We start from the raw sequence: 24,592 nt of genomic DNA, 5'->3' as shown, positions 1-24,592 counted from the left end.
TCTCTCAAATAGTTGACTGACCAGACCACATTCCCTTAACATACAGTAAATGAGATCTCAAGATGCTCAGGGAGACGATTGATGCTCAGGAGACCATTGAATGTCAATAGCCCTGCTTTGTAGGTGAAAGGTCGTAAAAGTCGTGGGATGCTCGGCGTGCAGAGAAATCATTACCGCCCCCTTGGCATGTGACCACGTTTATATCTTCTGATTGGCTGGCATGAGACAACCTCGTTGGGAGTCTGTTGTCACAAAAATGCAGCGGGTGCAATGGGACGATTATTTTAATTCGTATTGCGGGGTGCCGAATGCACGGAGCGCGACTCTGTCCTACATTAGTGACAGAATGCGTTTGATCACAGTGACAATATTACCTTGAAGACGATAAGGATTCAAGCGACTTATTGTAGCCTTTCATCCAGTGTTAAATGCGTCCCGTTGTATTTGAACTAAATTCCAGCTTGGCTGTGGATTGGCTATAGCTACGACCACATTGGTTGTGTGTTCACCTTGATTTTAAGGGTTAATTGCGTTTCCAGTGGTTTCACTATTGAAATGGAGGAAAATTGTCTTCCCGCGAACAGAAATATTTTGTGTCTATTTGACGTGGACGGAACGCTAACTCCCCCCAGAGAGGTAAGTAGAAAAATTCTAATAAGGCGATCTTAATCATTAGACTTGTCTTAAACGTGGATTATCATACAAAAAAGTTGCAACCGGTTTGCATGATAAACGTGTCAGTCTGCACGTCACATAAACCGGAACATACTGCAGTTTATTCACAAGTTTCAGATAGGTTAGCAATAATCTCGTGTTGTGCAACATTATTTGCCATTTTACGCAAACTGTTATCGGTCTAAGAGACAGGCAGTCCGTTTGTGTAACGCATTTAGCTACAGCTATCTGATGAATCAGCCGAGTAAGAACAGCGTTTCAACATCGCTTTTGCGGTTACAAAATGTCATGCAATTATTGCTGGGGTTGTATGAACGTGTTGTATGGGCAAGTGATTCTTGAGAGTTAAGCAAATGCGAGGAGGAAGGAGGGGATCTTACTCGTGGCGCAGAGCGTGATTTATTATCGTGCAAGACTTGTTTCAGGGGTACGCTTTGTACTAGTAGTTTTGAGCATCACTCACACATGAAATTGCATAACTACTTATCAGCCTTCCATAAACTTTCACTCGGATTATATTCTGCTGTTGGTTACATATGGGACGAAGACTCCCAAAATGACACAAATTGTATGCACTGCCCGTTATACCAGACGGTAGCTGGAAAAGACAGCGAAATGCTTGTTCCACCATTGCCCATGTGCAGTCTTTAGATAGCCTACGTCTTATTTGAATAAAAAAACATTGCTACAACCTTAACGTTATGAGTATGTATGCGCGATCATGGGGAAAGGGATATTAAACACAAGAACATCTCTCCCCGGTTAGCAGCAGAACAGCATTGACGTAATTGCATTACTATGTTGTCTGTTCGTGTGCGATGCACGATGACGTCACAACGTTGGGGTTCAGACTGGGACAACAAGACTGTTGATGTTCCTCTCAGTAGCCGCTGGCAGGCTGTATACAGATGGCTTATTTCAATGTCGCTTCAGTCTGGTCCGGTAGCTCGTACACCACCCGAAATGTCCGAGCCTCTCTACTCGGAGGAGCCAGTGGTTCTGGCAAATTTACAACATTATTTTTTTAGACTTTAATCTGAAATATAAGGTCGGGACATATCTGGGTGGGCCAGGAAGTCCCATCAGCAAACTTGCACTGTGCCCAAAACGCAACGGCAACCATAAATGAAAGTACGCAGCAAAGTTGGAAATGAGTCCCAAGTGAGGGTCTCTCACCCGAGCATATATAGGAGGATAAGCTGTGACTGTGCCTGTGTGGGGCTGAAAACGCGCCAGTGATCATGGAAACAGTGACGTCTGATTAACTCTGGCAGTTGTCAGAAATATGCATTCTGGATTCGGACTGAGCCCAGAACCTTTGTTGCGATTACTTTTTATCCCGCTCCGAGCCTTGATCAGCAATGTTCAATACACATTATCGGAGGATGCCGACAAATTTGAGAGACTTATCGGTCAGGCTGTCACTTATTTCACTCCGTGCCACAACAGACCTATAGGAAACAGACACAGTTTTCTTACATCCTCCAATGTCCCCCCCCCCCCCCCGCAGAAAATTGACCCGCAGCTGGACGCCTTTTTCCAGTCCCTGCGCAGGAAGGTGAAGATCGGAGTGGTGGGGGGCTCCGACTACTCGAAGATTGCGGAGCAGCTGGGGGAGGGCGATGAAGGTAAGCGCCGTTCTCTCGTCCCGTTTTTGCGCTGCCCGTCTGCTCTCCTCGGCAAACGTTAAAACGGACGGAAAGCAATAGAATGAAATAGGACAACGTTTAAGCTGAGGAGAGCCGGTCACTTCTGTGTAGAAACGGTTGCCGTGCAAAGACAACACAAATTCCTGTGACTACCTTGCCGGAGACAGCAAGCGCTTGGTGATGTCGTCACAGTGACCTTAGCGTGTGCTCTGGTGACACCTGTGACATTCCTCACATACTGGCCTGGAGGTCCCCCTAACCCAGACCATTTAACACTGGGAATCACAAATCAACGGCATGGCGTTCCTCCTAACCCAGACCAACACTGGGAATCACAAATCAACGGCATGGCGTTCCTCCTAACCCAGACCATTTAACACTGGGAATCACAAATCAACGGCATGGCGTTCCTCCTAACCCAGACCATTTAACACTGGGAATCACAAATCAATGGCGTGGCGTTCCTCCTAACCCAGACCATTTAACACTGGGAATCACAAATCAATGAGCAGTCCTTCCACTGAGACTCTTGACACTGAACACGAGCGTCTGCCAAATGCCAATAATGAACACTGGATCAGAAGCACAATCCCACATGCACGGACACAGTAAGCTAATGAAATATAAAGAGAAGCCATCTTGGAAAGAGTTTTCCATTGATTCCAAGTAACCCTTCCACCACTCAAAGATGTCGCAAAGGTGCCAAACTGAAGTTCTGGTGGTCTGCAGGTATATGTGGTTTTCATTCAATCAGCAGCCAATTAAGGCCTTGAGAACAAGACCTGTGCATTATTTAGCCAATCAGACCTAAATGAATTGCAGGCGCTTGAAACACACTGAGAACCCGCAGACTCTGTGGCCCTCCAGGCCTGGATAGATGTGTATGCAAATGTATTAACTCAATGTATTTATGATGGTTTAACCATAGATTAGACCGGATATACTCAATCTTACCCAGAAAGGGCCAGTGTGGCTTTTTCAGGCCTTTGTTCCAACCAAGCAGTTACACACCTGATTCTATTGATCAGCCATTAGTCTTTGCAAAGGACCTTGATTAGTAGAATCAGGTGTGTAACTGCTTGGCTGAAACAAAATCCTGTACCCACACTGGCCCTGTCTGGCTAAGATTGAATATCCCAGGATTACACTACAATAAGATATTTCATGTTGCGACACCGATTGGTCTTCAGCTGTCATTCATTGACTTATGAAGAAATGCAGCTAAAATATGAATTCCTAAATGACTGGGCTCGGTGAAAAATTAAAAGAAGAAGTTTGCATGCAGTTAGACCTGAAACAAGCCCGTTCTCCAAGCCCGCCCATGACCTAGCCCAGGGGTCGACAACCCTGGTCCCGGAGAGCCGCAGGGTGTGCTGGTTTTTGTTTTTGCCTTAATACCAGCAACTGATTCATACCCAAGAAACCAGGTGAGGCCAGTTAACTGAGTAATCAACTGCTTTAATTGATCAATTAAGTGCTGAGTAACAACAAAAGCTAGCACACCCCGTGGCTCTCCAGGACCAGGGTTGCTGACCCCTGACCTAGCCTCTTGATGGTTTTCTGCCCTGAAGAAACACTTCAATATTTTGTCAAATATTTTTCAAACTGCTGTTGGTCATTCTTGTCCCCTGCCGTCCCACCTTCTCTCTTCCAGTTATTCACAAGTTTGATTATGTGTTCGCGGAGAACGGCACCGTGCAATACAAGGATGGGAAACTCCTCTCCAAACAGGTGAGCAGAAGGCACGCACACAAACGGCGATTGGCTGCCAGGCAAGGCACCAACCAGCCTGTCAGTAGCATTTAGGGGTTAGGTGCCTTGCTCAGGGACACTTTGACACACCCAGGGTGGGATCGACCCGGCAGCCAGGCGACTGCTCTTACAGCCTGAGCCAATGTTGCCCCGACATAACGCAGTGATGTAATGCAGGGATGCTCAATCTTACCCAGAAGGGCCGGTGTGGGTGTAGGCTCTTGTTCTTGGCAAGCAGTTATAGCTGATTAGTAGAATCAGGTGTGCAAGTCTTCGCTAAGGACCTCGATTATTGGGAGGTGTGTAACTGCACCGACTCTTTCTGGAAAAAGTATCCCCGATGTAATGTATGGCTAGCGGTCTACAGGTACGGCACAGATTTGTTTGATTTCAGTTGCTTGCTTAAAAACTGGTTTCATTTTGCTCAGCAATGCTCATTGCTGGTTTTTACCGGTTGGCAGGCAATTCAGAACCAGTTGGGGGAAGAGCTACTGCAGGACCTTATCAACTTCTGCCTTCGATACATGGGACTCCTCAAACTGCCAAAAAAAAGGTAAGCAAGATGGGGGAGGGGGGGGGGGGTTGGTAAGGGAGACGGGGCGATATGGACACAGAAACAAGAGGACAGGGTTGTAAAGGCCTTCTCTCTAAAGGCCTCCACTGGCTTCCTATTGCCGCACGCATCCGTTTCAAGGCCCTAGTGTTGGCATTTCAGGCTGCTAAGGGGACTGCCCCACCTTACATACAATCCCTGATCACTCCCTACTCCCCAGCTAGACCACTCCGGTCTGCCAACTCTGGTCGCCTTATGGTTCCCTCTCTACGTGCACCTGGCGGTCGAGCTGCACGTTCACGCCTGTTTTCCGTTCTGGTTCCTCAGTGGTGGAATGACTTGCCTACCACTGTCAGAACAGCAGAATCCCTCCCCCTATTTCGATGCAGACTCAAAACCCACCTTTTCAAACTCTACCTTAGTCCTCCCTCCTGATTTCCCCTGCCCCTCCTTTCTGATATCCCTATCCTTGTCTAAAAAATAAATTTAAAAAATGCACTTATGATGACAACTATGTTTAGAACAGCATTTCATGTGTATTTTGCTAGTTTCTGGATGTGATGCTTTGACTTATGGTAGAACCTATGCACTAAGTCGCTTTGGATTAAAAGCGTCTGCCAAATGACTAAAATGTAAATGTAAAGGAACTCACTGCTGCTTAGCTGCTAATGTGCAGTAGTTTGCTCCTTTATTGATTGATCTTTAAATGGGGGATCGTTAGTTTCACAACTGACTCTGTCTTGGGCCTTTGCCCTTTTATCTGTGACCTTTTATCTGCATGTCTTTCTCACTTTGTCACTGCTTTTGTTTAACATGGGGCTTTGGAGACTCACATCTGAGAATACATAATGAGGGTGGTAATAATGGCGTGTGTACCGCGTAAAATGGTACTTCAGCTAGCTTCATAATCATTAAAAAGTGGACTGTGCTGGAAAATGACAGTGTAGAGTCACTGTGAATGGGCCAATGTTAAATGCATTGAATGAGTTTTAACAAGGGTAAATGGATTCAGAAGCATTATGAAGGAACTGTCTTTCTGTGTCAATGTCCATTTATTAGAATATATTTTCTAAAAACAGACTGGTATCAAGTAACTTGATTATTAGTATTCTTTGAATGGCAAACATGGGAAGGTGCTGTATGTAACAAGGCTTATTGTATAGGATTACATTAATAGCATTTGGCAGACGCTCTTATCCATATTATAAATAATAATTATAATTTGCTATTTAGCTGACTCATTTATCCAGAGCGATTTACAGTTGATTAGACTAAGCTGGGGACAATCCTCCCCTTGGGGCCTTGCTCAAGACCTTGCTTGTCCCAGTCATGTACCTTAACCGCTACACTACAGGCCGCCTAAGCATAACGCAGGAATATTCTGTGCCAGGTGATAACAATGTCAATGTCCTATATTGCTTCCTGTCCTCCCCTCTAAAATATACCCTCCCTGTTTGTTTTGTTTTCTTTCTCAGGGGCACTTTCATTGAATTCCGGAACGGCATGCTGAACATCTCTCCCATTGGTCGGAGCTGCACGCTAGCGGAGCGAATAGAATTCTCTGAAATTGACAAGGTCTACAGTGAAGTTTTTCCTCTGTGGATTTATGCTGATGACTCCTTTAATTGCAGCTCTACAAACCGTCACTCCCAACCGAAAGAACATGAGTCTAGCAGTCTTTGGAATACGTGCATGGCTATCAGACTGTCTGTGTTGTTTTTGATAATTAGGCTGCCCTGCTGAAAAAAAAACAAAAAACATCTGAAGCTAGGTTTTGAAACGGCTGAGAGCTGTTTGACCAGTTCAGACCATCTCCCAGCTCGACTTAGTTAAGACCAGTTCCCAGCTAGACCAGCTTTATAACCAGTTGAGACATGCTGGTTGACCAGTGTGACCAGCTTATGATCAGGTCAATTTTCAAGCTGGCGAAGTTGGCATAGCTGTATTTTACAGCAGACTTCAGATTTGGCATTGGTGTTGTTTGTCTGACCCCCCCCCCCCCACCTCCATTTTGTGCAGAGGGAGAAGATCCGGGAGAAGTTTGTTGCAGCCCTACAGGAGGAGTTTGCAGGGAAGGGCCTCAGATTCACCAGGGGTGAGTGTACAAGTTTGCAAAGTTATTCTCTCCCCAACATCCATCTGCCCATGTGTCCTGCCTGGTCTCCATGGCCTGTTTTAACTCAACTGGACAGACCTGCTCAGACAGGTTAGATAGCCTGCACTTTAACATTTACATTACAGTCAATTGGCTGCCATTATGCTTGAGTTGAAGCACATCTGAAAACAGGCAGTGGGTGAGTCAACATGTCTTAAGCAATGGTCTTGTAACAATGTTTTAACACAAAAATCTTACCTATCATACCTTTTAAATCATAATACGTTATGAAAGCCAGCTTGTATCATCGCCAGGAGAGGTTGGGTCAGTCATGTAACGCTGGAGAACATACCAGACTTTTATTTATTTGTTTTCATATTTATTTATTTTTTTAAATTTACACTCCTGAAAGATATAAGGATGTTACAAAACATCTGGGACAAATTGGTCAACACACTCAGACCTCAGTTACCCTGCTGACGCCTTTTGACGTCTTGTTATTTGAAAGTAATTTTTCTCCATTTTAAGGAGGAAGCGATGGTTTACTCATTGCTAACTTTGGTTAATGATCTGTGAAAGGACGCCAGGTTTTGCTGCACAAGCAACATTGCTCGGGGACACTCCTGCAGATGTCGTCGGTCAACGCCCCGCTTCTGAGAGACGGAATGTTCTTGGGCATGTGTGTCTGCGCACGTACTCAGGGCGGTTACCAGGCAACGACTGCACCGGAGAACTGGACGCGTTGTGCGATACGTTGCGCGTTTGTGCGCTGTGTTTTGCCCGTTCGTGCCTGCGGTTTAAACCTGCTTGGAGGTGTACGTGAGAGAGAATGCCACCTGGGCAGTAGGTGTGGCCGTTTGTGTGTGTCAGGCTCACCCATGCGGTTGTGATGTATCGGGGGAAATTTGTGTCCTTTGCTTTACGGATGCTTACGGTTACAGCAGTTGTAATTTACAAATGGAGAGAGAGGAAAAAAAAATATGTCCTAGCTTTTGCTGAGCATGTTTTTTCACACTCTTGCTAGATTCTCTAGCACATACTCATATTTCGCATAGTTAAACCCAGGGCAAATGTCTGGTTGGCCATAGCACCTATTTATAAATCGACCTTGTAAAGCCAGTTCACTTCACATTTGTTTTCTGTGTTTCACCAGAGGAAGATTTCCCCAAGCTCTGATTTCATGCGATTAGAATGTGGGGAAACAAAGTCTCGAGTGTTGTTACAAATGTCATCTCAAAGTTAAGTTATGTTAGGTTTCTGATTCTGAGAGGTAGAGGCAAGTCTGTTTTCAGATCCGAGATGTTCCATGCAAGAGTAAAAAAATGTTGGGATTGATGTGACTGTAGAACCACAAGTCAGCTGTTCCAGGGGCTAGGGAGTGGTGAGGCGGTCTTTAACTGGGGTAGAGGCGTCTTAGTGACCCCTCCTCCCCCAAACACACACACACACACACACACACACATAGATAAACACACTTTCCCAGTGTCCTTCATGAGCTGCAGTGGTTGATGGGAATGTCCTTATTGACGTAACGTGATCTCTGCCAGAAGGCCAAGAGTGTGGTTTATTCTGGATCCATATCCAGGAAGACTGGGAAGCCGAGGTGAAGGAACTCACACATTTTCAGTGCTGCTGTGTCTCCTGTGCGTTCGGCTGATTTCACGGATTCACGTCGTTAAAATTGCACACCACTGTCCCAAGTGTCAGCCATAAACTGCATCTGGGAAGTATTTCCGTATCTCCGCACGCAACTCGCACGTTCCCAGCATGCGTTAAGCGGAGTACGCTTGGCACTCCGTGCGGTTCTCCAGACACTGAGAGCATGCAGGAAATTGCACGGGGGCGTGTGTGGCCACAGGCCGCCTGATAGGCTGCTGCTCAAATGTGGTCCGTGAGGGTTTTTTAAACCAATGAAACGGCCTGTGGCTTTTACTCATGAAAGGGAGAACACTCACTTGTTTGCCTTGGTCTTTATCTAGTTTTTTTTTTTTTTTTTATAATCAAAGATGATTACACAAGTTACACTTGGAATGCTTTGGCATTTATCCTGCGGGGCGATGTACTGTCGCAAATTAGGGCAATTGTCTGACTGGAGGGTGGACGCAGAACTCTCCCAGAGGCGAACGCTGCATTCTTTTGGGCCCGGTTCTGTAAGCCCAACCTCCCATTGTTCACACTGAAACTCGTTATGGATAGCACCTTATTTACTACTTTCGGGAGGGGAATGAGGAAGTGACCGCTAAAAACAAAGGACACCTGCCCTGCACCTTCACTTTTCACATTTTGTGGTGAAGAGCGAAACTGTTTACACTCACTGAGCGCTTTATTAGGAACACCTGCACACCTGCGTACTTATTCATGCATTTATCTAATCGGCCAATTGCGGTGTTAACATCGACCATCAGAATGGGGGGGCAGAAAATGTGATCACAGTGATTTTGACTGTGGAATGGCAGACGGGGTGGTCCGAGTATCTCAGAAACTGCTGATCTCCTGGCATTTTCACGCACAGCAGGCTCTAGAATTTGCAGAGAATGATGCAAAAAAATAAAAAACATCCAGTGAGTAACGGTTCTGCGAGCGGAAACACGTGGTTAATGAGAGAGGTCAGAAGAGAAGGGCCAGACTGGTCAAAGCTGACCAGAAGGTGTCAAATAACTGCATTACAAAACCGTGGTATGCTGAAGAGCATCTCTGAACACACAAACACATTAAACCTCTAAGTGGATAAGCTACAGCAGCACAAGACACAAGTCTAAAAAATAGGTCTAATTATTAGATATTTAAGTGCTCACTGAGTGTAGGTGTTCCAGTTGAACCCGGCTAGATTTGGTGGAAAGTGAACATTTTCTAGTCGACAAGCCAACCCAAGCTTTGCTGGTCTGTTTGTCAAACATCTCTAGACTTATATTTCCACCCCTCAAGATGTTTTGGTTGGAGCTTTTGTTTACTGGCGATCATGAGAAGGGCATGGATGGAAAAATGCCAATTTATTCAGGGAAAAAATTTTAATAGCCAGCTGCCTGTTGCACAACATTTGTATGAGTAAGCAGTTTATTGTTTACAGTGGTCTGTTTTTGCAGTTTTCATTTGAAAGGTTCATTGAGAGTTAACAACCAGCCGTTGTGAAATTATTTCATGAGCTTTCTTCAGTGATCTCTCTCCTCATGGCTCTCCAGTTTGGCAATAATTAATTTCCAATGGCACATTCACCCAGGTGTTACACAGGGCAGTGGAATGGTTCACTCGACTGAGAAAGACGTGCAGTGAATAATAAAATGGAGCGCTGAGACTGCATTTTGTCTTATTTCCCCAGGGGGCCTGATCAGTTTCGACGTGTTCCCGGAAGGTTGGGACAAGCGCCTGTGTCTGGAAGTGCTGCAGGGAGACGGGCTGGAGGCCATCTACTTTTTTGGAAACGAGACGTCGCGTGTAAGTGCAGCGGGGGATGGAGGGCTGGGCTGAGGGCATTTGGGCGGGGGAAGGGCGTGTTGTTGCTGGGCAACCTGGTAGTTACAGCTGCGTGGTGTGTGTGTGTGTGTGTGTGTGTGCACGTTAGAAGTTAATTTGAACCAAGTAAAAAAAAAAAACTAATGCAGAGGCCAGGCTGAGAAGTAGACTGTGTGTGTGTGTGTGTGTGTGTGTTTTGTGTGTTTTTTCCCCCAGGTTTCAGAGCTAACCGCTTGTTAAACTTTTTCTTGTAGGGGGGCAACGATTATGAGATTTTCAACGACCCGAGGACCATCGGCTTCACCGTCTATTCCCCCAGTGACACAGCCAGACAGTGCAGGGATCTGTTCTTCAGCCCTCCACCCAAGTACTGCGGTCAAGCATGAGGAACATCCTGTCTGCGGCCCTCATGCACCCCCTGGTGTCCAGGATGTGTACTGCACTAAGCGTAGAAGGAGAGTGGGGGGGTACAACACTACTGATTAACTACTTGATCACTAATTATTGTAACATGATAGTAATTGGTGAATGAATGATAACGCAATCAAAAGTAATGTTCAAGGATGGACCTGAGAAGCATAAAGTGCTTTTAAACATGGACAAAATGGTGGCGCCGTATGAGGTACTGCCATATCCCAAAAGGAGAGATGCTCGTCTCACACAATGTGGATCCATATTTTTTATGCTTTTATAAGCCTATGCTTTCCTGTGACTTGAATTGGAAATGTGTTGTATGTCAACATCAGAAGTCTTTTGTGTGGGTATATGGAACTGTCAAATACCCTGCATATTTGTAGCATCTTGTGGACATCTATGTACACAATCACGCCGTATTTTCCACTCCAGTTGTCGTGTATATCTGAGCCCAAAGTTTACGTCGTGATTGAAAACGTCAAGAAAGAAGACCGGAAGAATCTGCAGAATTGGATTGAAGAGCGTCTGTGTGCAACGGTGCATTGCTTTAATTGTGATAGTGGAGATTATGTTGCAGAAACTTAAGTGAATCTTCTTTATTTATTCAATTAGTTGCATTTACTTGTTGCAGTATTTTAATGCTGATGTTGATTTAATGCTAACGCTCGGAATTGCACATACTACAAAAACGGTCTCCTTCCTGGAAATCCTGTTCGAAGTCTATTTGCACGTCGGCAAAACCGTCCTATAAGCTCAATGATACAGAATGTACAATGGCAGTCGGTTTTCCGAATCAGCAAGGAATTTACCCTTGTTGATGACGATGACGAAGGTCTCTTGATAAAAGAGCCTGAGTTCCCCTTCCTGCTTATGGTGTGGCCAAGTTCACAAGCAGTACGGTTAACATCACCGTTGACCATTTTACTTTGTGGACCAAACTTGGGGAAACACCCAAACTGTAGGGAAAATGTGAGCAAAGAGCTCAAGGCGTTGCTTATTAATGCTAACACTTTGTACATTTAAAGTACCGTTTTTCTTTTTGAGTACTTAATGTGTTTGCGAAACAGACTGGAAGAGACACTCCTTGCATTAGTACAACACTGGCTTCCGGTCTGGGCAGCTCCCACCATCCTGTGAAAGAGGAACCAGTTCTGCTCCATGTTAACATGAAGGGTATAATCAGCCTCCTCGTGTGTGTAGTGTGTTGTGTGTCACTGGTGAATCCCACTGTCTATCCAAGGGAGATGTGTTTGAAGGAACATACATTCCAAATTGAAGTTTAACACTCTCAACATGCTCTAGTAAATAAAAATATATCAACACTCCTTTCAAATTCTGTAAAGGAAAAAGAAAGCTGTGAAGACTTGTGTCCTGCAGGTGTTTTTGCTTTCTGAGATCGAGGGACTTGAATGGATTGTTGGTGCTGAAACGCACCTACAATCAGCATTCCCTGCACCCCACAGTGACTGGATCCTGACACCCCTGGTGCAGGCAAACCAATCAGCATAGCAAGTACAACGTGAAAAATCTTGATCGTTCTGCATGTGCTGGGTAATGTGAGCATTTTTGTTTCATAATAAAGTGTTGCAATGATTGACACTCACTACCTTTTGGTGTGTTTCACCCTTTTATTTCCAACCAATGTGAGCTCCCAAATGCTGAGACCGATGCTAAGCTAACTGCTAGCTAGGTCAGCCAACTGCCACACAGATCTGGGAATCAACCATTTTTTTATTTGTCATCATAATGACCTTTCAACAGTCACAGTGTTTTGAACTGAAACAATTGTTAAAAAAAGAACAGACATCTGGTTTGATAAAGAAAAAATGTTTCTTACTGCCAAAAACATCCCTTTAAATAATTACAAAAATGAACAAATGGTAGAAAAGATGCATAGAAAATCTGCAGATATGGCAAATGATGTGATACTGTATTTTAAGTGATCTGAGCACTGGTTTAATAAGAAAATATTTTGAATACAATTTTTTAATTTGTGATCGAAACTAAATGTTCTCAATATAAAAAAGAGGCTAAGAATGTATCCTCTTAAAAACCTGTCATTTACAATAGACTACAATGCTATATTCTCCGCTCTGACTAACCTGAAACATGATTTATGGTAGTTGTAGTGAATTTGGCAGTACTTATACTGGAACCGCAAAGGCTTCTGTGGAATCGATAAGACTACAATACCCAGATCCAACAGTACAAAAGCACAGAGTTGTAACTTAAGTCACACCAAACTCGGAAACAAAATGCAAAATTAATACTTGAGATTAAAAAGGACCAAATAAATAAAGGCCAAAATACAAAGACGGGCACTGATAATAATTCTTAGAATCAAAGCTAGCATAACCCATTACCCTCCTGTGCTCTTTGCCCGCCTCCTCATTCACCTACTTTAGAACGTTCTGCACCTTCTCCTCCTGCACCGCTCTCTTCTCTTCTCCCTAAACTCACCATCCTTCCTTCTCCCATCTCACTTTCAGTGATACCTTCTATCTATCCTCCAGCCCTACTTTTATCATTTCTCAACTCTGCACCACATACACACACACACACACACACACTCATATGCGCATGCGCACACCTGTGCACACACACACACACATGCTCACATGCATACACACACACACACACACTCATATGCACATGCGCACGCACACACACATGCTCACATGCACACACTCACACACACACACTCTCATATGCACACACACACTCATATGCACATGCACACACTCGGACACACACACACACACACACACACTCGCATGCGCACACACACTCACACACACTCCCACATCCTGTCTGTATCAGAGCCATAGGCCCGAGCTGAAGCCTAGGACCGGATCATCTCCCCAGTCCAGGTCTCGTGCTTCGTCCCTGGGTTCAGGTGAGTGATGGTCACCTCCACAGCCTGCATCTTCAGCTTCTTGGGTGGGATGGGGCAAACCTTGTAGGTGACCTCATCGCCTTCCACGGGCACATACTCCCCCTCGATGCTGGAGATCGCAGAAGCCCGTTCGAGAGGTCAGGAACAGCCTCACAAATAAAATCCTCCTCCCCCTCCCCCCTTGTTGACACCATGCTAAATTACACATTGCCCCATAGCGGGCACAGTTATCACAAGCATGGTCAGAATGTTCAGTCTTCCAGCACTTTCATGTTGCACTTGTATCTTCACCTTGATGCACTAGTTCTTTATCGTATCTCGTGTGAGCACGCCTCACTTCTAGTTTGTGACTCGCTATAACTTTGCTTACCGTGTTAACTCGACTTGATGCGCATGGCTAACTGTTACTCTTTAATTGTACCCTATCGGACCGGCGTTCTGTAGTTTCACCAACGACCTTTGGTATGCACTCAATTTCACGTCGCTTTCAATGAAAGCTTCTGCCAAATAATTTTTTTATTTTTTATGTAATGATTCAAATCCAGACCGTGTGGCCTGTCACTGCACTGTTCATCAGCATATTCACACCACACCGGAGCAGCGGCATAATAATAATAATAACAATAACAATAACAATAATAATAACAACAACAGACACTCACTCGGAGATGTGGACGAAGATGTCCTCTCCACCGTTGGAGGGCCGGATGAACCCGTGACCCTGGGACCTGGAGAAGCTCAGGCAGACGCCCCGGAAGACCGGCCCCGAGATGGCCCTGGCCGTGCTGCAAGGGGAACACACACAGGGGTGTGTGAAACGGGTACCACGGGTACGTGCTGTCAATCACTGACTCCAACAAACAAAATACTCCCTGTGTTCTCTCTGCGACAAAACACAGGAATTCAGCCACGCGGTAGAACAGTGTCTTAACAGATACCACAATGTGGGGCTCATCCATACACTCGGACAGTGTCTTAACAGATACCACAATGCGGGGCCCATCCATACACTCGGACAGTGTCTTAACAGATACCACAATGGGGCAACATGGCTCAGGCAGTAAGAGCAGTCGTCTGGCAGTCAGAGGGTTGCCGGTTCGATCCCCCGCCTGCGCTGTGTCGAAGTGTCCCTGAGCAAGACACCTAACCCCCCGAATGCTCCTGACGAGCTGGTCGGCGCCTTGCATGGCAGCCAATCGCCGTCGGTGTGTGAGTGGGTGTATGAATGGGTGAATGAGAAGCATCAATTGTACAGCGCTTTGGATAAAGGCGCTATATAAATGCCAACCATTTACAATGCAGGGCCCGTCCATGCACAGTGCCTTAATAGGTTGAGCCGTCCAGCAGCCGCAATTCTAGCAATTCTCATGGCCATTCCGATTGGGTGAGCCACAAACAACATGTGATGGGGCTATCCACCTATTTTTAGGAGTTTGGGAACCCCCCCCCCCCCCCCCCGTAGGGGTGTACTTACGCAGAATAGGTGCGGGTACGCTTGGTGGGCAGGGGGCTGGGTAGCTCGGTGAGCAGTTGGTGGAGGCCCTTCTCCCACACGCGGCTGCCCTCCCTCGGGAAGGGGAAGGAGAGGGAGCAGGAGCCGCCGCGGGGGGAGGGCAGCTGGGGGGAGGGGGGAGGGGACACGCCTGGATCTCCCATCACCGCGGGGCTCCCGTCAGCAGCGCTGTGGGGTTACGGTCAGTCCCGCTGTGGAGCTATGGGGCTACTGTCAGTACTGTGTCAGTACTGCTATGGGGCTACTGTCAGTACTGCTATGGAGCTATGAGGCTACTGTCAGTACTGCTATGGGATATGAGGCTACTGTCAGTACTGCTATGGGCTATGGGGCTATGAGGCTACCGTCAGTACTGCTATGGGATATGAGGCTACTGTCAGTACTGCTATGGGCTATGGGGCTATGAGGCTACCGTCAGTACTGCTATGGAGCTATGAGGCTACTGTCAGTACTGTGTCAGTACCGCTATGGGGCTATGAGGCTACTGTCAGTACTGCTATGGGCTATGGGGCTATGAGGCTACCGTCAGTACTGCTATGGAGCTATGAGGCTACTGTCAGTACTGTGTCAGTACCGCTATGGGGCTATGAGGCTACTGTCAGTACTGCTATGGGGCTATGAGGCTACTGCCAGTACTGTGTCAGTACTGATATGGGCTATGAAACTTCTGTCAGTACTGCTATGGGGCTATAAGGCTACGGTCAGTACAGTGTCAGTACTGCTACGGTCTATGAGACTACTGTCAGTACTGCTATGAAGCTACTGTCAGTACCGCCGTGGTGTTGCCCGTCAGTAGGGTAATGACTGTGTGTGCCTGGATGCCCCTTCAAGATAATGTGAGCACAGAACTTCCTGTAATACACAGAAAGACAATAGAATGAGGGAACTGTGGTGGACAGAACTAAATTCATCACAGAATAACAGGTGAAGACACAGAAAAACTGTTTTAAATATAATCACACAGAAATGGTTTATAGAAAACAAAAATAATGTTTTATTGCAAAATTCCAATTACAAGTACATATAATGTGCATGAATATCTGGTCAGACAAAGGTAATGTGTCAAAGCAGTGTTAACTGCAATCTTGTCAATCAGAATGTAAATGTTTATCAAGCATTGTGTCTTTTTTAAACCAACTTCTGCTAAACCAAATCTATTGAACGCATCCCGGTGAATGTCAGAACGTCAGAGTCTCTGACCTCCTTCAAGCGCAGACTGAAGACCCATCTCTTCAGGCTACACCTTTCCCTCCCCAACTCACAATTACTGTGATTAGCCTTAGACCGTAATGGCACTTATGTATAGATATCATTACTTGTATAGGTATTGTTGTTTTTATTGGCTGTTGTATTCTAGCTGCCAACAGTGGTATGCTAGTTTGAATGTTGATTGTACTCTTCAAGGGTTCTGAATTTCTGTATGTTTACACTAGGAACACTAGGAACACTAGGAACTGTACTGTCCTCTCAGGTCTACTTTTGCACTTGTTCTTGTGATCGATTTGCACTTTGTTGTACGTCGCTCTGGATAAGAGCGTCTGCTAAATGCCACGTAATGTAATGTAATGCATGTTTATATATCTGAAAGAATACCATCATGCTTAAATATCCTGACCTGTTCACATGCTTTATCTCAGAAGAATCTTTTTTTTTTTTTTTCCAACTGACACACAAAATGGAAAAACTGGACTGCTAAACCCTGATGAGACTGGATAAAACACAATCCCCTTAAAAAACAGTCAGAGGTCCAAACCAGCAGAGTAGCCAAAAATGCAAGTATAGCGGGGCCCTGCATTGAATTCTGAGGGCCAGAACTACCTGGGTGGGCGTTCACAGGTGTGGTGCTTCAGCCAAGATACTATAAAGGTGGCAGAGTGGCCCACTCATACCCACCCTACACGGTAAGTTCAACTGCTCAGAAATACGAGATTGTAAAAATAAAAAAATAAAAAACAGAAAACGGCAGTCATGTGAGAGAGTCGAAAAATAAATACTGAAATACAGAGAAGCCGCGACAGAAATGGAGAAGAGGCAAGGAAATAAGTACTAATTATGTACTGCGCGTCTCCGTCTCCAAATCAACTGTCGATAACTGAGTAGTGTTGTGAGCAAGTGAAGTGGCCTGCTGGCTCCGGTATTCACATAACAGCACGTCGGAGAAAGGTCAGGTAAATAGCGTCTATGTGCGTTTACCGTGCTCACTACGATCCCAGACAATGTGAAACTGTTCATTTGGTGCACGATTCAAAAACATTAGTTTGCGGTCTTCCTCCTTTCGCGCCCACAGAGTATGTTTATGTGCTTTATGCGGGGATCATCGTGAACATATTCACACAGGGCCTGCTTGGGCCCCCCAGAGCAGTGTGACAGAGCGACCATGTGAATACAGATGCCCTCTATTGACAAAAGAGGTCATTCTGCAAGACAGAGAGTGACAGAGAGTTAAGAAATGTTGCATGTGACGAGCGCATTTCAAAACAAGGTTGACAAAAACTGGGAAATGAAAGGGAAGTCGTTTGGGTTTACCAACAAACGCATCTTTCTGTTTTTCTGAACTTGCATTTGAGCTGACGATCAACTGACGTATTGGCAAACAACTGTAAAAGTAACTATATAGTTTACATAAATGATTAACACACTTGTAAATGTAAAATGTATAGATTATAGTGCAATTAAATATCAATGTGTGCTATGGCCCACTGCAATTAATACATAATGAAGCAAATCTTACTGGACAAACGCCTTACAAGCTTCCACGTTGGGGGCGAGCTGGATTAAAATAGATAATATTGACATTGACACTGCCACGGTGCACGATGCACGATGTAACACAGTTTCCCAAGACTTTATGTATGTTGCAATTCCAGTACAATGCGTTTCAAATTAATGAGCTTGTGATTGTGCACGGTGATATATTTTCCAGACGCTGGATGGAACTTCAGTTCAGATATAAATGTAAAGTGAACAGCATTAATCGATATTGAGTTGCGAAAAGGGGGATACAGATCATGTACCCCAACGCCAACACGGTTCTTGCGAGTCAAACCATCTCCCCGTTTCACATTCCAGAAGATTCGGCATATTAATTAGCATAGATTGAAACTAGGAACATGGGTTCTGTAGACAGAGGAATGTTGGAACGCGTTGTACAGTTAAAATGGGGCCACAGTCGAGTGCAATGTACGCTTTGGTGACGGCAATGTGGACAGAAAATGCACACAAAACTGATGCCAAAAACCAAACCAACCGATCGTGCATTAAACAATTTAAACGACATGAAAGTACGTAGCCTACTTACCGTAAAATATTATCCGTTCCGTCGAAATACGGAAGTGCATGTCATGCCAGCGACTGTTACGCAATATGAATAAATATATAACTCGAATAAATCCGAGCATAGGTGTGGAATTCCCTAATCTTTAGCTTCGTGCAGCGCGTGATTGAACGGGACTCCGCGCAGTCTGCGGGGATTGGGCGAGTGCGTGTGCGTACGAGCGCACGCGACTAACGTAAGCGAGGAGAAAAGACGAGGGGGGCGAGGAGCTCAATTTGTTGACAGAATGGGACGGATTGCAAGAGCATGTTCTCCTTTTAAATACTGTAAAAAATAAATAAATAAAATCATAAACGGCATACGGTATTAGCATTCCCGAAACATCTGAATGCGTGTCATTAGAGAATGCAAGTTAATACTTGTTGAGGAACGTATGCACTTGTAAATCGCTCTGGATTAAAAGGGTCTGCTAAACGACTAAAATGTAATTGTAATTTACATGAAACCAAGCCGCATGCCCATTCATATCTTCCCATAAGCATTGCCAGAGCAGGCCCTAGGGGTTTAGTGTCCTTAAGCAGGGATGCTGTTCTGGCCCCAAATTGCGACAAAAATAAGAAAATACATCTTCCTTGTGATGTGTGAGAATCTGGAACACAAACATATAAATGGCAGTACAGGTTCAGACGGGGAAGACGGCAACTAGCAAACAGTGCTCTGATCTATTTAAGCCATAGGGTGGAATTAATTGATCTGAATGTCTCTTCTACTGCACAACTCAAAGCCTAAACCAAGATTATATGTTATTTGGCTGACACTTTTGTCCAAAGCGACTTACAGTTGATTAGACTGAGCAGGAGACAATCCCCTTGGAGCAATGTGGGGTCAAGGGCCTTGCTCAGTTTGACCGCTGACCTTGCGGGTCCCAGTCATGTACCTTAACCACTAGGCTACATGTGTGAGTTTGGCCTCTTCTATACTTACACATGTACATTGTGCACTTGTAAGTCGCTTTGGATTAAAAGCGTCTGCCAAATGACTAAAATGTAAATGTAAACACAGTAGAGGAAATAAAATATTTTTTTAATTAGTTATAATCACAAAAATACATGAAACGGCATCAGAAACCTTGTGACCCGTGTACCTCGGTAAGTAACGTACTGATCCACGCTTTGGGAACGTAAAACTCGAGGCCGTAACTCAAACTCAATAAACATAACGGATCTTAAAGCTACAGTATCACACCTGCCACAGAGATTTTTTTTTATCTGACCATGTCGCTGAATCTGGCCAGAGCTGAGAGGTCAGCATTCAGGACACGCAAAGACAGGCGGCTTGACGAAGCCCCTATCCCTGGAAACAATGTTCCTTTACGCACGTATCGCAACATGACGATACGTGACCGCGGCGATATTTACAAAGACACCGCACTCTTTGGGATCATAAAATCCCCGCCATACTTTCCATTGGTTGCAGCCTCCTCGCCCCAACCCAGATGAAGCTCAGCCAATGTTCGCTGCGGTTACTGATGGGCTCTGTAATAGTTCTCCGTCAGAGAGAAGCGTTGACTGTCGACCACAGGTCCAGGGGCCCAGCTTTTTTGTTCTTTTTGGGGCGATGGGGGGCATTTGAACCAGGCAGGTCTGGGAGGACAGCCATCTTGTGTGTGCACCCCCATTCCATTGCCCTCTGCTTTCCCTCCCTCCCATTTTGTTCTCTTCGCTAGCTGTTCCACCAGGACAACAGGCCCAGGCCTGGCTCACTAATGGACCCCTGCAGGGAGGGAGAGAACGGGAGAAGAGAGAAAGACATGGAGGAACAGAAAAGAGAGACGGGGAGGGGGGGGGGGGGGGAGAGAGAAAGACATGAGGGAACAGAAAAGACAGACAGGGGGAGAGAGTGGGGAGAAAAGAGGTGGGGGGGAAGAAATGAGAGAGAGAGAAATAGAGACAGAAGGGGAGAGAGAGTTTTTCCCTGAAACTTATTCACACATTGCAGGATGTCATTAAGTCTTCCACTTTCAAAAATTCACCTGTCAGCCTATGAAAATACCCTCTTTTGAAAGGAATTGTTTCTCCCTTATTGCAGACAATTAATAAGTTGATCTGACTAAATTAAAACTCAGGGGACTGTGTATACAGGACATTCTTGATGGCATGCACAGCCATTTCTGATAAAATGCAACGCAGGAATGTGAATGGTCCCAAAATACATATTTAAAGGTACAATAGGTAAGATGTTTGTGTTAAAACTTTGGTACAAGACCATTGTAAATCCCTTCCCATCATTGAAAAAGGCTCACTGACATGTTGACTCACCCTCTGCCCGTGTTTATAGTTTATAGTGTTTAAATGTGGGTTTCATATACAGTTGACGGACCGACACTCTGTACCAACACATCATATAGCTGTACAATAATTCAAGCTCATTGGTTGAAAATTGGTTCTAATGTGGGGGGGGGGGGTTTCAACGTCAGCACGTTCACCGAGAAGGGGGAGGGATACACAGTGTTGTGTTTGTTGCTGCAATTCCTCTCTTGACTAAGTCTGAAATTACCTTGTACCTTTGACTGAGTGTGTGACTGAGCGAGTGTGTGAGTGAGTGTGTGTGTGTGTGTGTGTGTGACTGACTGAGCGAGCGAGCGAGTGAGTGTGTGACTGACTGAGTCAGTGAGTGTGTGACTGAGCGAGCGAGTGACTGAGTGTGTGTTCTCTTCTCTTACTATCAGTGTGTACGGAGCCTCCTTCTGGACAGCGTCCTCAGCAGCGGTTGCAGCTGGGTTGTCGGTTGCCGTGACAGCAGGACCAGTTGGGGAGGTGTCCAGGAAGACTTGGTCCATGACCCGGAAGCGTATCTCCTCACCCTGGTCCATGTAGAGGTCATGGGCCCCCTCGTCAGTCTCGTACTCCCACACCCACACCTGTTCTGCCTCATCACTGGGAGGTGGTTAAGGACCACATCTGCTCTGCCCGTTTTTTCACCTGAATGTCAACCTTAGAAAGCTCATCTCTGGGTGTCTCGGTGGCGCAGCCTGTAGAGCACTGACCGCATGCTCATTGCGAGCCGCGACGTCGGCGGTTCGAATCCGACCGTCAGACGTTTGTCGCGCGTCTTTCCCACTCTCTCGCTCCCATTCTTCCTGTCTCTCTATACTATACTGTCCAATAAAGACCAAAAATATCTTTAAAAAAAAAAAAGAAAGAAAGAAAGCTCATCTCTAGGGGGCCGCGGTGGTGCACAGCTAAAGTAACGGACCTTGGTGCAGGCATTAGTTCGTTGCAGTTGCACACCGAAGGACCGGGGTTCGATTCCCGGTCCAGCCAAAAAGCACGGCTCGTCATGCTGACCCTGCCGAGTCGGGAGGGACATGGCAGGGTTGGTACGATCGCCCGGGCGCTTCGGAGTAACGGCCACGGGCTATGACATGAGATGGCGTGTTGTTGTCAGGGTCACTAGATCCAGCTGGGCCGTTGAGGAAACGGGGTTGTAAGCGGCGTAACCCCAGCTAAACACTCATTGGATTAGATAGGGTACAAATGGCTACCAAATTAGGAGAAAAAGGGAATAAAGACACACATTTCCTGGAGTCAGGGAATAATGTTTTGTCCAAACTGCATTGACTTGAGACTTTGTGATAAGAATATTAAAAAGGAGCTTGGACAAAAAGGAAATCCAGTGACCAGTTTGGAGACGAGATGGGCATGACAGCGGGTATCTGATTGGAAATGAGGCACCGATGACAGCGGGTATACCAAGCACTCGAGGAATTCTGCAAATCCCCGGCAAACTTAAGTTCACACATCAGCTGGATGAAGTTTGGATGACACCACTGTGAAAATCCTGGTCGTGACCCAATAATGATGTAGCCCAGATATCAGCCTGTGATGTCCAGGGCAAAGAGCCCAGCTAGGTTTACAGGGTGAGCCAGCCAGGAGCACCATACTGACTGATGGAACCACTGACTTCTTGATTGACAAACTGACCGATTCATTGACTGAGTAGAAATACACTGGTCTCTGTGATGCAACCAAATATATACTGAAGACTGTCAGCAAAATACCCACAGTGCCTGTTAAGAGTTACACACGCGCACACACACTTTCTGAGATGACTCTGAAAATGTCAAGGATACAATTTGGCTGGCTGCTGCAGAGACTCTGGTGGAATGACGATGTCATCGAAGAATCCCAGACTGACTGTAACCCAGAGACCAGAGCATTGAACACAGAAAGTGCGTATGGTTATACTGAAGGAGAGATTAAGAGTCAACAGATAATTCAGTATTTTATAAACAAATGGTGGCTTTGAGGTGTGCTACAGAGAAGCATGTATGCCTTTTGAGGTGTGTTACAGGCTAGCTTGTATGCCCTTTGAGGTGTGTTACAGGCTAGTTTGTACGCCCTTCGAGGTGTGTTACAGGCTAGCTTGTACACCCTTTAAGGTGTGTTACAGGCTAGCTTGTACGCCCTCTGAGGTGCACAGTCGTGCAGTATAGGCAGCACTACAGACAGGCCAATGTCAAACACCCAGTCGACACACACGCAGCTCAAGCCGACAACACAAATGTGCGGGAAGTACTGTATGAAGACAGACAGACAGGCAGGAATAGTGACAGGCCATGGCAGGACTGGTGGAGGCTGGCAGGCAGACAGACAGGCAGCAGGTAAAATGGCTGCCTTACCGTGGACCCCCTCCTGGCTGCAGTACTTTATCTTCCCCACCAGGATCTCGTCCAGGAAAGGATGGAACACCACATACCTGAAGTGCACTGACAGGACAAGTGCACACGTAACAGGGTGAGACCAGCTCTGACCTCAGACCCAGGAGTTCCAGCTGATTGCTGGCAACCGATTACTGTCAAACGAGCCCCAGACATTTCAGACGGAAAAAAACGAGGTGTTTTTAAATCACGGCTACTGATTATCATCATTGTTAGCTTTTCAGCACTTCTCTAGAATACACTCCTGAACTGGACAGTCCGGTGTCAATTGTGCACACAAGCTCCTTGTTAAAGCACATCACTCTAAAGGCATCGAAAAGGTGAAGACAAATAACAAATGTGTCCCAAATCCTATCCCTGAAAAGATATTAAATAATATAATTTATGTATAATCATATAAGACACACTGGAACATGTCACAAAAATCGCAAAAAGCAAAAAGGAATTTCAATCCAAGTAGCTGTAGAATCACATGACTGAGCATGGGCTTATGGTCGTTAGTTTTTAAAATACCAACAGTGGCCACGCTGGACATTTAAAAGCCCAGAAGGCTCATCACTGAGAACTATAGCAGCATGGCCCGGTATTCTTCCCATACCTTTAGTGTGTGAAGCGCCATCACCTGGGAATATATACGAATCCTCTAGTTTGGTGATGTCATACAGACAGATGCACAGACCGACATTATAGACTACCTGTGGAATAAATGTATAAAACAAGCGGTTAGCAAGATATGATCGTGAGCATAATGGAAGCGCTTGACATTTTGTTTAAAAGTTTACACATTTCTTTCAAGATTTATCCGCGACGTCTACGCCAAAATACAACGAAGTGGGCGCATTTTTTTTCTGCGGTCAGCGTGCATGCCTAACTTGTGAATTGCGCACCCAAAACTCTCACCTTATTAGCCAACTTTTTGTTCAGCTCTTCAGCGATGGCCTCATTTAGCTGTCGCTGAAAGTGCCACGGAGTAATCCTCACCGTGTCCACCATCTCCACTACAACAAACATCCTGAAAAGGTGTTACGACTTATTTATTGCATCAGTCAAATGTCAAAATTGTGAGATAACTGGTGTTGAGTTAAGTATTTAGAAGGATGTACGAGCTAATATTTGCACAATTAGCCAAATTAGAAATAAGCGAACAATATATTCCTGTCGGTATGGTTTTAGCTAGTTAACTTAAGAAACACAGCTTACCTTTTGGTGTTACAAGATCGACAACGACGTAGCCGATAGCAGTTAGTCCTACCGAAATTATAAATTTATTTTTTCCTTGCAAGCCTTGACCTTACATTCAAAATCACCAAGCCTTCTTTTTGCGCTTGGCAACAAGCTACGATTATTTATGGCATCGACATTCTTTCGCCATTTAGACGAACAAGTTATCTACCCATTATTTTATTTTGCTTCATATGTGTACCGCTTGTCCACACTTTACGACCACGTGCTTTCATTACGACAACGTGTCGATTTACGGCAAGGCTAGTGCGCAGGTCTGTCGATTCCAATCCTAAAATACAAGCATTTTGGGGAAGATTCTCTAACAAACTGCTCTTTTATAGCCTGGTAACAATAACACGAATGCTATATCATGGTCT

The 24,592-nt window shown here is 45.5% G+C and overlaps 3 protein-coding genes across 5 annotated transcripts; 1 reads left to right on the top strand and 2 right to left on the bottom strand.

Annotated features, from left to right (window-relative positions):
• Window positions 1-250: 250 nt before the first annotated feature.
• Window positions 251-12,191, top strand: LOC133114615 (phosphomannomutase 1-like). Of its 2 annotated transcripts, none has more exons than XM_061224151.1 (8): window positions 251-636; window positions 2,186-2,303; window positions 3,979-4,055; window positions 4,538-4,629; window positions 6,105-6,204; window positions 6,649-6,724; window positions 10,041-10,156; window positions 10,429-12,191. In XM_061224151.1, the coding sequence occupies exons 1-8, from the start codon at window positions 556-558 to the stop codon at window positions 10,558-10,560; spliced, it is 792 nt and encodes a 263-aa protein (XP_061080135.1). In that variant the 5' UTR covers window positions 251-555; the 3' UTR covers window positions 10,561-12,191. The 2 variants fall into 2 exon arrangements, with proteins under 2 accessions (XP_061080135.1, XP_061080134.1); XM_061224150.1 differs by having other exon boundaries at window positions 4,505-4,629.
• Window positions 12,192-13,340: 1,149 nt separating this feature from the next.
• Window positions 13,341-18,467, bottom strand: csdc2b (cold shock domain containing C2, RNA binding b). 2 transcript variants are annotated; one of them, XM_061224554.1, is made up of 5 exons: window positions 18,296-18,467; window positions 15,254-15,849; window positions 14,959-15,219; window positions 14,147-14,269; window positions 13,341-13,593 (listed from the first exon to the last, which is right to left on the bottom strand). In XM_061224554.1, the coding sequence occupies exons 3-5, from the start codon at window positions 15,138-15,140 to the stop codon at window positions 13,431-13,433; spliced, it is 468 nt and encodes a 155-aa protein (XP_061080538.1). In that variant the 5' UTR covers window positions 15,141-15,219; window positions 15,254-15,849; window positions 18,296-18,467; the 3' UTR covers window positions 13,341-13,430. The 2 variants fall into 2 exon arrangements, with proteins under 2 accessions (XP_061080538.1, XP_061080537.1); XM_061224553.1 differs by having other exon boundaries at window positions 14,959-15,849.
• Window positions 18,468-19,337: 870 nt separating this feature from the next.
• On the bottom strand, window positions 19,338-24,485 carry polr3h (polymerase (RNA) III (DNA directed) polypeptide H). Its single transcript, XM_061224727.1, has 7 exons — window positions 24,192-24,485; window positions 23,892-24,003; window positions 23,590-23,686; window positions 22,953-23,039; window positions 22,404-22,467; window positions 20,994-21,207; window positions 19,338-20,044 (listed from the first exon to the last, which is right to left on the bottom strand). Exons 2-7 carry the CDS (start codon window positions 24,000-24,002, stop codon window positions 19,994-19,996), a joined length of 624 nt encoding a protein of 207 aa, XP_061080711.1. The 5' UTR covers window position 24,003; window positions 24,192-24,485; the 3' UTR covers window positions 19,338-19,993.
• Between the last annotated feature and the right edge of the window lie 107 nt (window positions 24,486-24,592).

This window comes from Conger conger, chromosome 16 (genome assembly GCF_963514075.1).
Source record: "Conger conger chromosome 16, fConCon1.1, whole genome shotgun sequence".
NCBI classification, from domain to species: Eukaryota; Metazoa; Chordata; class Actinopteri; order Anguilliformes; family Congridae; genus Conger; species Conger conger.
This window is presented reverse-complemented; position numbering and strand designations above follow the sequence as displayed.